Source organism: Scyliorhinus torazame, chromosome 7 (genome assembly GCF_047496885.1).
Source record: "Scyliorhinus torazame isolate Kashiwa2021f chromosome 7, sScyTor2.1, whole genome shotgun sequence".
Lineage (NCBI taxonomy): Eukaryota > Metazoa > Chordata > Chondrichthyes > Carcharhiniformes > Scyliorhinidae > Scyliorhinus > Scyliorhinus torazame.
The window spans coordinates 68,873,525-68,887,086 of record NC_092713.1 but is presented as its reverse complement, the minus strand read 5'-3'; the positions used below and the strand labels follow the sequence as shown (position 1 = coordinate 68,887,086).

Below are 13,562 nucleotides of genomic sequence, written 5' to 3'. Positions count from 1 at the left end.
TAAGACTGGACATGCTGAATGCCTTTAACTTGTTCCAGCGTTCCCAAGTTCTTGCTGTGTCATGCACTGATAAATGCTGAATACCAAACTCCAAAATAAGAGACAGCATCATTTTCAGTGTTGCTTCTCTCAAACTGCCTAGTTAAGTTTGGGACATCGATACATAGGGAAACCAGGCAGAATCACTGCTTGGTATAACACGCTGACACTCGAACAAATCAGACCCATCAAAAGGCCAGGGGCCGGAGAATCCAGCCACGTTTCTCGGCAGCGCACCGTTTGCTGGTGGCCGGATTCTCTACTCCCGCTGTTCGTCAATGGGATTTCCCATTAAAGCCATCCCATGCTGCCAGGAAACCTGTGGGCAGGGGTGCGCTGCCGGTGGGAAAAAAGAATCCCAATGGCTGGAGAATCTTGGCCCAGGACTTTCTTTTCCCCTTGAAGGGGCTAAATTCACATTAAACCTGTAAAACACAAATGCAGGGTTTGACTATCCCTATAGACCTCCCCTCCTTTCCAGAGCATGATGTTTGCCGCTAGTTTATAGTTTCTCAGGCATTGGTTGCCTCCCAGTGCCTACCATTCCTTGCATGCAAATTTAATCAATGAATGTTGGCAGACTCAATGGCCAGACCTAATCCTGTCCTCACCAAACGTTGACAAAGACACGGACGTAGCAGAGATTAAGGGTGGGAAACTCTGGCTGATTTTCCCAACCACTGTCACAATGGAGAATCACAGATGTAGCAGAGACAGGAACCTCGGAATATCTTGGTCTAGGTGGCTCAGTAGTGCATCAGTTATTCACTTCACAATGAGGGGCCAACAGATTTTAAAATAGATATTGCATCTCTCTACCATTGGAAAAGGGAATCAAACCCTATCTGTGCTTGCCTGGATAGTCAATGCAATTCTACATCTTCTGGCAGCTGAATTAATGCAGCTTCTGCAGGAATTATGGGAGTGAGTCCAGCTGAAATTCTCAACCAGAATGTAATATATACATGGTGAAAAATTAAAGGATTAAAATTCATGTTGATTTATATTGTGGAGTTGTAGTTCTAACAGAAAGCAGGTAGATTCTGTCAAAAAAAAGCAGGGAGATGCTATCATACAAATCCAATACATTAGAGCTGATGCCTAAAGTCCTGCATTGCCACAATATCGTGCAAACATATAATACAACAGAGAAAAGCAACAAAATGTATAACAACCATTGCCAATTTTAAAAACTATCTCCTAGCCCCGAGTGGTGTTGATAAAAAAAAAAACTTTGCTGGTATCCTGTGTAACAGGCCAAGCTTTGATCAGTGATCTGATTCTAAATACGTTGAATAGCGTAACAAAATAAATTGGACCTCAAATGAAAGTAAATTAACATGTTAATGTGTGACAGAAAATGTAGCAGTCTTTATTGGAATGATGATGAATAGCAATACCTTACCTGACTGGTACACGCACTCCACAAGTATACACAAGCACCGAGACCAACACTTAGAACATTTATAGCTGACCAATCCACTAGATTGAGGTAAAAATCATCTTGCAATTCTGGAGCATCCAGAACTTTAAACGGAATCTTTGAAATCTTTCTTGTTGGTTTCCGTGGTGACCGCAACAACTTTTGACTGTTCAAATGGGGAGAAAGTGGGATCAATAGTTAGTTGGAAAGGTTGTAGTGTTAACTCCATAAAATCTAGGTGTGACAAATAAGGAAGCTCTTCCTGCCTTAGTTCATTTTGATTTGCTTGTTTGTTAAATCAGGCACATATCATTCAGTTTTAACAGCTGCACACGTTTTATAACATATGTTGCAAAATTTTTGTTACCTTAATAGCAAGCCTAAGGGGGAGAGTCCACTGCATTGATATGAATAGGAATTTGGTGACACTTGCAGTTATGCACCTTGCAACATGTTGAGAGCTATAAAAAGAAGCAAGTAGACAACTGCCCTCCAAGAATGACTGGTCAAACCCATTGCCTTTCTAGCTCTCTCTTAAACCTAGAATGGCTCCTCAAAACCTAGCTCTTTGATCCAGATTCTGGTCATCAATCCCAATCCTTCTCCTTTAATTTCTGGGCTCCCAAGTCATTTGTATCTGCTTCAATTTAGACCATAAGACATAGGAGCAGAATTAGGCCACTCGGCCCATCGAGTCTGCTCCGCCATTCAATTATGACTCATATGTTCCTCATCCCCATAATCCCTGATCCTCTTATTAATCAAGAACCTATATATCTCCGTCTTAAAAACACTCAGTGATTTGGCTTCCACAGCCTTCTGTGGCAAAGAGCTCCACAGATTCACCACCCTAAGGATGAAGAAATTCCTCCTCAACTCTGATTTAAAGGATCATCCCTTCAGTCTGAGACTGTGCCTCGCGTTCCAGTTTCTCCTACTAATGGAAACATCCTCTCCACATTCACTCTATCTAGACCTCTCAGTATTCTGTAAGTTTCAATGAGATCCCCCCTCATCCTTCTAAATTCCATTGAGTACAGAGACAGAGCCCTCAACTGCTCCTCGTATAACAAGTCCTTCATTCTGGGGATCACTCTTGCGAACCACCTCTGGACCCTCTCCGAGGCCAACACATCCTTCTTTAGATACAGGGCCCAAAACTGCTCCCAATACTCCAAATGGGGTCTGACCAGAGCCTGATACAGCCTTAACAGTGCATCCCTGCTCTTGTATTCGAGCCCTCTCGACATGAATGCTAACATTGCATTTGCCATCCTAACTGCCAACTGAACCTGCATGCTAACCTTAAGAGAATCCTCAACTAGGACTCTTAAGTCCCTTTGTGCTTCAGATTTACAAAGCCTTTTCCCATTTAGAAAATAGTCTATGCCTCTATTCTTCCTACCAAAGTGCATAACCTCATACTTTTCCACATTGTATTCTATCTGCCACTTCTTTGCCCACTCTCCTAGCCTGTCCAGGTCCTTCTGCAGCCTCTCCACTTCCTTAACATTACATGTCCCTCTACATATCTTTGTATCATCTGCAAACTTAGCAACAATGCCCTCAGTTCCTTTTTTTCAGATCATTAATGTGCATCGTGAATAGCTGTGGTCCTCACACTGACCCCTGTGGAACACCCTGTCGAACACCATACTGCAAACAAAACACAAGATAGATTTTAAAAATGTGGCATTAAAGCAGCATTCACCAGCTGCCATGCTGAAAAGGACCCCTTTAACCCCACTCTCTGCCTTCTTCAAAACATTGTGGAATTATGGACATATATAGCCCACAAGACCAACAGCCTCTTGTGCCTTATTGCTGGAGCTATCTAAAATTCAAAGCCCTATATTCTATTCTACTTTTAATAAATATTTCAAGGGAAAACTTGTTCTGAAATGCAAGTTCATATGAAATGCAAAAGCTTTCCATTTGAGCACCAAAACCCTTCACCTCGTAGACATTATACGGTTAATAATGGTATTTAACCCAGCAAGACTAATTACCTTTTATTGCTGACGGGGGATAGTGAATATGGTGAAATCTCATTCCCACTTTCAGTAGTAGACCTCTTTGTGCTCAAGGCATACTGCAAACAAAACACAAGCTAGATTTTTAAAATGTGGCATTAAAGCAGCATTCTGCCACAATCAACATGACTCCAATAAGATTGTACAAGATAGGTTTATTATAGTAGTTTTATTTTAAATTTATTCATTCATGGGATGTGGGCATCACTAGCTCGGCCAGCATTTACTGCCCATCCCGAACAGCACAATGGGTATACCTCCACCATATATTTATAATTTATTCTTTCATGGGATGGGGGCATCGCTGGCAAGGCCAGCATTTGTTGCCCATCCCTAATTACTCTTGAACTGAGTGGTTTCCTTAGCAGAGGGCAGTGAAGAGTCAACCACATTGCTGTGGGTCTGGAGTCATGTGTAGGCCAGACCAGGTAAAGACAACAGATTTCCTTCCCCAGAGGACAATAGTGAAGTAGATGTGTTTTATATAACCACAAATCGACAATGGTTTCGTGATCATCATTATCGAGACTAGCTTTTCAATAACCAATTTGGAATTAAATTTAAATTTCACCAGGAGGATTTGAACCCTTATCCCCAGAACCTGTGGTGGTTTAAGAGGTTGGCTCACCACCCGTCTCAAGGGCAATTAGGGATGGGCAACAAAAGCTGCCCTAGCCAGCAACGCCCACATCCTGTTAACATTTTAAAAATATATTATTTTTGCCAAATTGAATTCAGCTGTTTTTAGTTTCACACCAGGTTGTGAAGCACCTTTGTTAATCGTCTACCAATGCAAAATTAAAAATCACTGTCTTTGATCAGAGTCTTTAGAAAATGTAGTTTATTCAAAAAAGATTTAATTGTGTATACCCAATGACTTAACAGAAACCTTGTAAAAGCTTTTCAAATCCAATATACAAAATGTAAATGCACTAGAATGCAGAATAGAGCCTACCAGGCTTGGTACTCACACTGATCCACATACACTGATCCACATACAATATTCTCTATGATAAAACCTCAATACTTTCCTTCCTTTAGAGATTAAATAACCGTAGGGGATAAAAGAAATCAAGGAAATAATTTATAATTATGTAGGACCTCCTGAGATCACAAAAATTATCCCACGGCATCTAGCATGCGATGAATTACTTTGAAATACAGTTTGACATTGCTGAACACAAAATGGCAGCGTCATTTGTCAATGAGATAAATAATCTATTGGTGTCCCTGATTGAGGGACATTGAAGAAGCAAGAATTTTCTCCAAAGAGGGCAATGGGCCTTAACATCCACCTGGCCTTTCTGGAACATCTCATCTGAAGCAATGGGCCCCTCCCTTGTAACTGCACCGACACACCAGCCTGGATTGTGTTCAAGTCTTGGAATGAGGCTTGAATCCACAACCTCCTGTCTCAGAAGCAAGAAAGAAGAAGCATGCAGCAGAATATTTTTATTTGCAGGGCTTGCAACTAAATGCTATGGCAACTGAAGGGTCCTCAAATAGAACAATGTTTTAGAATAAAGGGAAAGAGAAAACTCAGTGCGTTCTCCAATTCCGCTCAATTCTATTTCACTTTATTGTCCTATGGAAATTAATTACAGGTACATGCTTGCTCATTAAAAAATTACAGATAAACAAATAATAGCAATAAAATAGAATGAAATTTGCATTATCACAAGAGATCGAACTTCAATTAAAATATGCATTAAAAACAATTCCAATGTATTAAAATAATCAGTCAGTGAGTCCCACCCTGAGCTCATATTCTCATCCATCCATCAAATTTCTGTGAAAGGTTCTTATAGCGAAAGTCACAAACAAGTTCAGGTACTGGTTTGGCCTGAATCTGGAGGGGTTGTAGTCTTTCCCCTGAACCCAACCAGCACTAATACTGAAATAAGGGGTGATTCGCATAGTTCATGACACTTGTCAATATTACTCATGAGCATATTTTGTCAAGTAAGATCTACTCGTCAAATACCCTTCCTGCCTGGTTCAATAATCTTTGTACACTTAAAAGAGTCTACTTCCGTAAGCCAACAGTACCAGGCACGGCATTGAAAAAGGATAGCACCCTCAACTACAGACAGATAGAAGAGCTTCATGACTGTGAAAGCTACTCAAAAGGATTTTAATTTCTGAGGTAGTATGTCCCACAACCACCATATCTGCATTCTGGGAAATATTCCCAGAATATTTCACGTAACAGAATGGACAAGGGAAGGGGGCAAAGAACTGAACTACATGCTGACTCCCAAGGAAGCAGTAGCAATCCTCCCAATTACACTCATGCTTTCCCACGGTTACATTGGTGACAGAACTCAGAAAAACATTTTGCATACTGCACCCAATAGGAGAACAGCTGCGACATGAATGACCGACTACAGACAAAGGAGCCAATCCAGCCAGCCATAAACAACGACATTATTGAACAGTTTGTTCGTGCTGGGTACTTACTCTGAATAAATTCCGTCGTTCCTGCATTGGCATCTGGAATCTCCGATCTTCAGTCTGAGGATCGCTCACTTTTTCAATGCCTGCGCCCAATAGCTCATTCTTCAGCAAGGCAGCATATGCTACACCATCTGTCATTGGACAAGGCAAGCTCCATTATTATAACACACTATCCCATTCTTACCATGATGATTAGCAACACATTCATCCCAGATTATTTTAAACTCGTTCACGATGTGAAATCTTCCTCGGAATGTAAATTGAGAATTGCTCGTCCAACAGCTAAATGCTAGAACTTGACATCCTGGTGAACAGAGGCTCTCAATACAGCTTGAATTTGAAAATCATTCGTTTTTAAAAATATTTTAATTGAGCATTTCTCAATGAATTCAGAATAAAATAAGACAATCCACCTCCTCAAAGAAATGGGCAACCCCCACCTCCTCAAAGAAATAGGCAACCCCCCTCCCCAATAGCTAATGGTGACTAGCTCTTTAATAAAAACAGAATGAAAGACTGCCATCTTTTATAAAACCCCTCAATTGTGCCCTTTAACGTGTACTTAATTTTCTCAAGATGCAAAAACTCCATTGGATCCCCCAGCTATACCGAGGCACTGGGTGGAGAAGCTAACCTCCACTCCAACAGCACCCGCCAGCGAGTGATCAGTGAGGTGAAGGCCAAGACATCCGTCCCTGCACCCGTCTGCAGCTCAAGCAGATCTGATACCCCAAATATGGGGCGTCATTCTCCGACCCCCCTCCGGGTTGGAGAATTGCCGGGGGCTGCCGTGACTCCCGCCTCCGCCGGTTGCCAAAGTCTCCGGTACCGGATATTCGGCGGGGGCGGGAATCGGGCTGCGCCGGTTGGCGGGCCCCCCCGCTGGATTCTCCGGCCCGGTAACAGTGATCTGAAAGTGTTCTCCAATGAATCCCACTGTCCTGCTCTTTCCTTATAAGCCCCACAAATTACTCTTTAGTATTATTCAATTCCTATTCGAAAGTTTTTTTTTAAACAAACAATTTTATTGAGGTATTTTGGGCATATCGAAAAAGTGACATTGTACAGTACAAAAATAGAAGTCAAGACACAAATTAAACATAGTGCAAACCACGGCTCTGTTCACGCAAGGACCTGCCTCAATATCCCCCTACTCTATTCTACACTACCCTAGCCCCCCCCCCCCCCCCCCCCCCCCCCCGCTGACGCTTACTCCTCTGCAAAGAAGTCAATAAATGGCTGCCACCTTCGGGCGAACCCTAGTAGCGAACCTCTCAAGGCGAAATTGACTTTTTCTAGGCCAAGAAAGCTCGCCATGTCCGGTAGCCATACCTCAGCCCTCGGGGGCTTTGAGTCCCTCCATGCTAACAGTATTCGTCGCCGGGCTACCAGGGAAGCAAAGGCCAGAACGTCGGCCTCCATCTCTTCCTGGACTCCCAGGTCCTCCGAAACCCCAAAGATTGCCACCTCGGGGCTCATTACCACCCCAGTTTTCAAAACCCGAGACATGACATCTGCGAATCCCTGCCAATATCCCGAGTTTAGGGCACGACCAGAACATGTGTACATGGTTAGCCAGCCCTCCGGCGCATCTAGCACACTTGTCCTCCAGCCCGAAGAATCTGCTCATCCGGGCCACCGTCATGTGGGCCCGGTGCACGACCTTAAACTGGATCAGGTTGAGCCTGGCGCATGTTGCGGTCGTGTTTACTCTGCTCAGGGCTTCCGCCCAGATACCGTCCTCCATCTCCCCACCCGAGCACCTCTTCTCACTTAAGCTTCAGGTCCTCGGTCTGCGTATCCTCAGCTCCCATTAATTCCTTGTAGACGTCTGAAACTCTACCCTCTCCCACCTCTCCCCTAGAAACTACCCTGTCCTGCCTCCCCTTCAGCGGGAGACGTGGGAAGGACGGCACCACTCTGCGTACAAAATCCCGCACCTGCAAGTATCTAAAGTCGTTCCCTCCCGTCAGCCCAAACCTCTCCTCCAGCGCCCTCATGCTCGGAAAGCTCCCTTCCAGGAACAGATCCCCCATCCTCACAATCCCTGCCCTCTTCCACAGTCTATACCCCCCGTCCATGTTCCCCGGGGCAAATCGGTGGTTGCCGCAGATTGGGGTCCACATCGATGCTCTTACTTCCCCTACATGCATCCTCCACTGGCCCCAGACCCGAAGTGCCGCCACCATTATCGGGCTGGTGGAGTACCGTGCCGGTGAAAGCAGCAGAGGCGCCGTGACCAGGGCTGCTAAGCTAGTGCCCCTGTACGAAACAGCCTCCATCCGCTCCCAAACCGACCCCACACCCACCATCCATTTCCTTATCATCGCTATGTTGGCCGCCCAGTAATAGTTGCTGAAATTCGGCAATGCCAGCCCCCCTTCTCCTCTGTTCCTTCCAAGCATCACCCTCTTCTATTCAAAGTTTATTATTATTAAATCTGTTTCCACCACCTTCTCAGGCAATAGATTCCAGATGATATAATTTGTTATATAAAAAACAGTTCTGCAAGACTTTTGCCGATCATTTTCAATGCATGCCCTCTGCTCATCAACACTTCCGCTACAGTAAACAACTTTTTATTACTTACTATATCAAAATCCCGAAAGACTGTGAATGCCTCTATCGAATCTCCCTTTAACGCTCTCTGTCCCAAGGAGAACAAGCCCAATTACTCTAACCTCGCAATGTAAATTAAGTATTTCATTCCTGGAACCATTCTAGAAAACGGGCTGCATGGTAAGACAGTGGTTAGCACAGTTGCTTCACAGCTCCAGGGTCGATTCCTGGCTTCGATCACTGTCTGTGCGGAGTCTGCCCGTTCTCCCCGTGTTTGCGTGGGTTTCCTCCAGGTGCCCCGGTTTCCTCCCACAGTTCAAAGATGTGCAGGTTAGGTGGGTTCGCCATCCTAAATTGCCCTTAGTGTCCAAAAAGGTTAGATGGGGTTACTGGGTTTCGGGGATAGGAAGGAGGTGTGGGCTTCAGTAGGGTGTTCTTTACAAGGGCCGGTGCAGGCCCGATGGGCCGAATGGCCTATTTCTGCACTGTAACTTCGATGATTCTCTGAAAACCTTCTTTGCAACCACTATAGAATGTTGCTATCCTTCCTAGATGGTGGTCCAGAATTGGCCACAATACTCCAGCTAGGGTCTAACTAGTGGCTTAGAATAAGTTTGTTTTTACACTCCATTGTTCTATTTAAAAAGCCAAGAATCCTCATATTTTAAACAGCCTTCACAACCTTTCCTGAAGATTTGTATACCCTACTCTACCCAGCCTCTGTCCTGTACCCCCTTTTGAGACTACACCGATTAGATTCTATTGCTTCTCCTCAAAATGAATCATTGCACATCTCTATGTTAATTTCATCCATCGTGCATGACCATTTTACCAACCTAATACCCTCTTGTAATCTGTTACTTTCCTCATCAATATTTACTATACTTTTGATAAGGCATCGTCTGCAAACTTTGAAGTTATGTCCAGTAAACCCATTCAAGTCATTAATACACCAAAAAGAGCAACCTCCTGGAGAATCAACTGCACATTTCCCTCTAGGCCTAAAAAACCCCATTCACCACTACTCTGCTTTCTGCCCCTGAGCCAATTTTATATCCATGCTGCCACTGCCCCTTTAATCCCATCAAGGTGGTGTTGGGGACCCAGGTTCGAATCCCACTGCAGCAGGTAGTGAAATTTGAATTCAATAAAAATATGGAATTAAATGTCTAATAATGACCATGAAACCATTGTCAATTGTTGTAAAGACCTATCTGGTTCATTAATGTCCTTTAGTGCCCTTTAGGGAAGGAAATCTGCCTTCCTTACCTAATCTGTCCTACATGTGATTCCAGATACACAGCAATGTGGTTGACTGTTAAATGCCCTCAGTTCAAGAGCAGTTAGGGATGAGCAATAAACGCTGGCCCAGCCAGCAATGCCCACATCCCATGAAGGAATTAAAACTTTCAGTTTGCTTCAAAGTCCATTTTGTGGTATTTTATCAAATGTCTTTTAACACATCAACACTTTCCATTACTTCATGAAAGAACTTAAACATGTTGGTCAACTCACAATTTCTTTAACACATTCATGCATTTTTCCTGGGTTGTCTCCAGAAGTTTTTCCCCACACCACCGTCTGGACAGTAATTGATTTAGTTATCCCACTACCCTTTTTTAAATGAGGTGTAACATTTGGAAATCTCAATCCTCTGGCCCACTGCCACATCCAATGAGAATTGAAAGCCAGAACCTCCAGAATGTCCACCCTTACTTCCCACAGCAATCCAAATTTCTCACATCCAGGTCAGGTGGTTCCTGTAACATGCTGACCCGGAATTTCTGGACAGTGAAATTGATAGCATTCATGACATACTGTGCAAAACTCACAGAAACTTCTCGCATGTGGACATGCGCAGTTCAACACAGAAATCTGGAGGTTGCTTTCAGTGATACCCTGCTCCTCCACAGCGTGACTTACTGCACTCTGCACAGATACAACCAACACTGAATATGTGAACTGACAGGGGCTTCAACTTTAACCATGTTTAATTTAGACAATTAAAACAATGAAGCCTGTGCTTCCCAGACTCCCCCCCCCCCCCCCCCCAATTTGACCCCATTTTAATGCACCAGACTTTGCGTTATCCCACACTGAAAATTGGGGGTGGGAGTTGGGCTTCAGCTGTTGTGGTGGGGTTGGGAGTGATGTTGAGCATGGCGGAAAAGGTTTAAACTGCAAGGGGGGGGGGGTGGTTTACGAAAGGGGTTTAATCAATCAGTTAGGCCACGCCCAGTGATGCACTAAGCGTCAAGAACCACAAAGACATGTGAGACTTTAACCAAGGCTTTAATACACTACATAGGAAGCTTACCCGACACAGACGACCCCAGACAAAATGGGTCAGGTCTCAGAAGCTGGGTCTTATACCTAACTCCTGGGGGAATGGCCAAGGCGGAGCTCTCCGTGGCCAGGTCAGGTTACATACAGGTGACCGAACCTCTACAGAGCTACAGTACAATACACAGGATTACAGGGCCACGTTACACACAACTATTATATAACTATGTACAATGCTAGGGAAGTACAGTGGTGTACAATAGAGAAAAAAAACTTGAGGATTTAAAGGGGCCTCTGTGAATGCTGTTAGCATTCAGTTTCTCCCCCCCGCCACCACCTTCCAAGGTCAGTGGTTTGTGCTGACTGCAAAATCCAGGCCATTAACGCAGAGTTTTCACTGTTCTGCAGCTAAGGGGAGAAGAGACAGATCAGTACCTTGGACTCCACTAGATATAGATTAATTACCAAGAAACAGCAGAATAATTTCTGGGAGAATAGATAATTTTCCCAAGAAAAGCATTCTCAGAGAGGAAAATCTGACATTAGCCAGCAATACAAACATGCAGTGTTCCCAAAGCCTTAAAACAGCGAGCTAATGGGATGTACAGAGATGAAATTGGAAGCAGCCTGTAGTCAAAATTCTGGAAACAATTGACCAAAGCTAAAGGAGAGAAAGAGAAGGTGACATAGAATCCAGCAGCACAGGCTGAACATTTAACTAAAATAATGGTTGCAAACTATGTCACTTGAAGTACAAGTGAAATGAATATGGGCTGGGGAGGTTAGAACACGAGAGATTGCCGCACAAAAGAAAATCTCCTCAGACATTCAAGTTTGTTGAAACTGTGCGGAGGGATGGCCAGATAATATAGTTCTTACTACATCGACCAGAAATATCCTAAGAAATCTCATACATTTAATTAAATTACGCAGCACTGTCATGATAGCAATTATTTTGTGTACAACAAGGTCCCATACACAGCAATGAGCTGAATGGATGTTAATAAGTATTTTAGATTTTTGGTTATGGGCATGAAAATGTAACCGAACACTGAAAGAACTCACTGTTCTGACCAGTGCCTTCAAATCTTCATGATGTTACGATCCCAGCTAGTGTTATAATTGGACCGAAAGATCCCAGAATGGAACCCTGGCTCAAAGGACAAGTAACTTTTATTTATTAGTAAAGTGTGGAGGAACACAGTCACAGGTGCTGCCTTAGGAGCCTTGGTGAGTTCCTGTTGTGCACCTTGTAGACGGTACACACGGCAGCCACTGTTCGTCGGTGGTGGAGGGATTGAATGTTTGTGGAAGCAGGAGCAATCAAACGGGCTGCTTTGTCCTGAATGGTGTCCAGCTTCTTGAGTGTGGTCAGAGCAGCGGTCACCCAAGAATGTCCTCCATTCCAGTCTTGGGTGACTGTCTGTGTGGAGATTGCCTCTTTCGGCACTGTAAATTCTATGAAATCTATGAAATCAACTGAAGTCCTTAGCAGAAATGTAACATTGAATGACAGAGCAAGTGAGATTGTAAGGACCAAGCAGGCTTATTGTCGCATTAAAGGTAAGCAATAATAGTGTGTTGTGGCGGCCGGCCGGTGTGGGTCGGCCGGTTGGTAAAACTGGGTCCCGGGAAAAAAAATTTGCAAAATATTGCCCTAGAGGTCATTTTTGGGGTTTCGGACCGACATCCACTTTGATAACAAAATCAAGAAGGTAGATTATTATCCGAATGGTTAGAGATTGAGAGACGGGAATGCGCAATAATACCTGGGTGTCCTTGTATATCAGTCACTAAAAGCAAGCATGCAGATGCAATGGGCGGTAAGGAAGACAAATGGTATGTTAGTGTGGTGAGCCACGTATGGCTACGTAAGGCTGTTGTATGTATGTATGTTCACTATTGTTCTACTGTGCTAGTACTATCATTATCTCCACTGTTGTATATACTTACTGTTATTGCTGTTCTGTTATTGGTTGTTGCTGTTGTACTGTTGGAATGTTGTCATTGGTGCTGCTGTTGGCTCCGCCCCTCTGAGGAGGTATAAAGCCCGTCGATCTGGGGCAGTCTTGCAGTGTGGGAAGAGCTACAGGTTGGCACATTGTTAGTCTATTAAAGCATCGGTTCACTACTACTCAGCGTCTCGACTGAATTAATGTCCATCAATTTAATAGACTAAAAGTTTATTTTGATAATGGATGCTGCCCTCAAACCTGAACGTCTCGAACTGGACCCGCAGGCCGCTGAAGCGCTGGCTATCTTTGAGCATTGGCTCAGTTGCTTTGAGGCCTACCTCGACTCCTTGACTGCTGTGGTTTCCCCGGCACTCAAACAGCGTCTCAACGCCCGGGTGAGCCACAGGATCTTCCAGTTAATCAGGGACGCAGCCTCGTATACGGAGGCTGTAGACATACTCAAGGAACAGTTTGTGAGGCCGGTCAACGAGGTCCTTGTTCGACACCTCCTGACCACGCGGCATCAGCGCCAGTGTGAGTCGCTCGCAGAATATCTTCGTGAATTGAGGGTACTCGCCTGCAGTTGTAACTGCCAGACGGTCTCTGCATCGGAGCATTTGGAGCTAATGATTCGGGACACTTATGTGGCTGGAGTCCGGTCCAGCTATATCTGGCAGCGCCTCCTCGAAAAGGGGCTCTCGACCTCGGAGCGACAGTGAAGCTGGCTACCTCAATAGAAGTGGCTTCCCAGAGCCTCAAGGCCTTCCCGTCCAACCACGCGGCATCCTCGGGGACATCAGAGGCGAAGCCATC

At 44.4% G+C, this 13,562-nt stretch overlaps 1 protein-coding gene across 3 annotated transcripts in view; it reads right to left on the bottom strand.

The window, feature by feature from the left end:
- LOC140426286 (fizzy-related protein homolog) overlaps window positions 1–13,562 on the bottom strand; it is a 130,947-nt gene that overhangs the window by 63,503 nt on the left and 53,882 nt on the right. For all 3 annotated transcript variants that reach the window (XM_072510853.1, XM_072510855.1, XM_072510854.1), the window contains 3 exons: window positions 5,956–6,083; window positions 3,472–3,554; window positions 1,445–1,628 (listed from right to left, as the gene is read on the bottom strand). In XM_072510853.1, the coding sequence (XP_072366954.1) occupies window positions 1,445–1,628; window positions 3,472–3,554; window positions 5,956–6,083 (395 nt within the window). The remainder of the gene's footprint in view (window positions 1–1,444; window positions 1,629–3,471; window positions 3,555–5,955; window positions 6,084–13,562) is intronic.